Source organism: Nicotiana tabacum, chromosome 13, assembly GCF_000715075.1.
Source record: "Nicotiana tabacum cultivar K326 chromosome 13, ASM71507v2, whole genome shotgun sequence".
Taxonomy (NCBI): domain Eukaryota; kingdom Viridiplantae; phylum Streptophyta; class Magnoliopsida; order Solanales; family Solanaceae; genus Nicotiana; species Nicotiana tabacum.
This window is the reverse complement of record NC_134092.1, coordinates 103479197-103482273: the sequence shown is the minus strand read 5'-3', so window position 1 is coordinate 103482273 and position 3077 is coordinate 103479197. Positions and strand designations below refer to the sequence as shown.

General features: G+C 35.7%; 1 protein-coding gene across 1 annotated transcript; it reads left to right on the top strand.

Annotated features, from left to right (window-relative positions):
* Nucleotides 1-212: 212 nt before the first annotated feature.
* On the top strand, nt 213-2545 carry LOC107782827 (uncharacterized). The gene has a single exon (XM_016603763.2). It carries the CDS (start codon nt 897-899, stop codon nt 2157-2159), a length of 1263 nt encoding a protein of 420 aa, XP_016459249.1. The 5' UTR covers nt 213-896; the 3' UTR covers nt 2160-2545.
* The last annotated feature ends 532 nt before the right edge of the window (nt 2546-3077 follow it).

Here is a 3077-nt window from a genome sequence, read left to right as displayed (position 1 = left end):
TTTCATGTAAAAGAAAGAAAAAACCGATATTTTTTAAGAAAATTAAATCTATTAACTTCAATTACTCCCGTTAGACTTTTTTCGTAGTAACTTTATTTTGGCTGATTTTAATTATCGTCAAAAACAATAGGCAACCTTTCACACTGTAAATCTAAAACCATAGAAAACAACACTATTTTTCTCTCTCTCTCACACACACACACACACACACACCAGTCCCTTTCAAGAAGAGCGCCTGTCATGGCATACCCCACTCTGTAATATCCTTTGAGTGGAAAATTTTGAGATATCTACTCTAAAGCCGCCTCTCTTTTTTTCTTCTTCTTCTTGCTCTTTCTTTTACAGAGAGATAAATATTGGTTTAAACCTTCTTCTTCATTTCTCCCTTTCTTCCTCTCATTTTTTTTTTCTTTCTTACTCTCTGCTGAAAACCCTAGTTGTAGCATGCAGTACCTATAGAAGGCAAAAGAAACAACAGAATATATCGATCTCTTCTTTTTACACCTTTTTGATCATCTCATCTCTTGTGTCGTTTATAACAGTACTTATTCTGGCTCAGAGGCAAATTAAAAAAAGAGCATGGGAAAAAGGAGGAGTTGTACTACTAGCATCATCATCATCTTCTTCTTCTTTTGTGCAGATCATCATGTTTTATCAGAGGTTTGAAGTCATATTGGAGAGTACTTTTCTGAAAATACACATCTGATTGTCTTCTTCTTTAATGGGGTTTTTGCAGTAAGTAACAAAATCTTTTGTGCACTAAAAGCAACATAAAATTCTCTCTCTCTCTCTCTCTCTCTCTCTCTCTCTCTCTCTCTCTATATCTCTGTCCTTTATTTCTTCTTCTTCTTTCTTTATTCCTTTTGTTCTCTGAGCTGTTATCCTCTTTTAAGCAAATGGATTCTGGAAACAACAGTGCAAGTCTACAGTCATCAAGTGGTGGTGGTTGTGGTGGTGGTGATGAAGAGTACGATTCACGTGCTGCTGCTGCTAATTCTTTTTCTTCTGCTAATTTTCACACACAAAATACCTCCATGTTTGACCCTTTTGCCAATTATTTCAACCCCATCTCACGCCAACAACAACCACAACCATTAACGCCTTCACTGAATTACCCAGCTTCACTTTTCAATCTTGATACAGATTGGTCCAAAACCCTAAGATCTGACCACAATAATTCTCCTCATCAGTTCAACAACAGCCCCATGTCGTTATTAGCATCATCCAATAAATCATTGTCTTCTAATTCCTTATCCTTTGGTGGTGGTGTTTCTAATTTCCCTTCTGCCGCGGTAGAACATGGTGGTGGTGGTGGTAGCGTAACTATTACTACTACTACGACGACTACTGAGCCGGCGGCGATGGCGGCGGCTGTTCCACCAGCAGATCAACCAGTTACGCAACCGGCAGTACGTAATCCAAAGAAAAGATCAAGAGCTTCAAGAAGAGCACCAACTACTGTGTTGACAACAGACACTACTAATTTCAGAGCTATGGTTCAAGAATTTACTGGGATTCCTGCACCACCCTTCACTTCTTCAACATATTTTCATCCTAGAAGCAGATTTGATATATTTGGTGCTACACCTAATTCCTCCTTAAGGCCTCCTCTTAACATTTCACAACAACCTAATTATCTACGAAGGCCTTTTCCTCAGAAAATTCAACCACAACAACCAGGCTCTACACCCTTTCTTTCTCCTTCTTCCTCTTCATCATCATCTTCAGCATTGTTGAGTTGTTTGGCTAACAATATTGCTTCTGCTTCAACTACTAGTGCTGCTAACAATATTCCACAAAGTTGTAATCTTTTTACGAATATTCAACAGAACTCAATTCTCACATCACTTCTTCAGTCATCTCAAAAATACCCATTTGGGAGTTCCAACATTCTTGGCTCCAAAGACCAAGAGCAATTCCAAATACCATCCTCGTCAAATGACTCACAGCTCAAAATGGGTAGTGTTGTTTTGGAAGATTATGGAATGAGCAATCACAATCTTGGACACAATTTGAGTGGGCTTCCTAATCTCATTTCTCCAGAACAAGCTGTCACAACAAGGAACCAGAACAGTATTATTCATGGAGATAAAGTGCAGGAAACAGTAGGAAGCAGAGGTGAAGGTATGGTGGAATCATGGATTAATTCTTCACACTAGAAAAAGAGAAATTAGTATAATCATGGCGATCACTATTTGATCATAACAACAATGAAGTGAAGAGAAGAAATAGTTAATTGATTACTGTTTCTTTACCATATCTTTTCTTAATCATGATCTTCAAAAAAGAAGCAAAATTTAGTTTAATTATGACCTATGTAGATAATAATCTTCGGATTGATTCCTTTTTTTTTTTTTGTTTTATTGTAGAAGTACTTGCTTATATGACTAATCATATACTTATAGATTAGTTAGAGATTAGGGAGAAAGTGGGATGGAGAAGGATACAAATATGATGATTAGAATGATGGCGGACATATTGGTTAATTTTCATTGTTTTCTTGTCAACATTGGTTTCTTGGAATAGTAAAATGCTGTTACTTTGCATTTTGGTGTTTCTTTATTACTGTGGATTCATTCCTCTTTTACTATATATCCATAGCTGGTTTTTACATTGGAGCTTGAGTTTGACTACTGTAACGGGAATGTGCATCAACAGAGAAAAATCAACGGCATATATCAAACTCTAGGAGTCCTCCTCGTTCCTCGTACCTTCTATTCTCTGAACTCTGTTTCATATACATGCATTCGGACCTAAGATATGAATAATCAACTATTTTTAAGTTATATACGTAGTATGGGAAAATTCTATATTGTTTAATTATTTATCTATTTTATCAGGTAATCTCCCTTATTTTCTAAAGTACAAATTTTATTTTTTTGAAGACTTTTCAATACATATTTTTTTGGATGACTTGATAAGTGTAAAACTAAATTTAGCTTTACATTTAGCTTTACTTGATAAGAGAACTTGTTTTACATTTAGCTTTCTTCTTCTTTTCTTTATGGGTATAATGACTATTTCTCCAATAATTTCCATGTGAGAAGAAATAATGTGTTTCTGATTGAAATCCATCA

Bases quoted from the DNA above. Each gene is read 5' to 3' on its own strand.
- LOC107782827 (XM_016603763.2), top strand. From the start codon at position 897: ATGGATTCTGGAAACAACAGTGCAAGTCTACAGTCATCAAGTGGTGGT.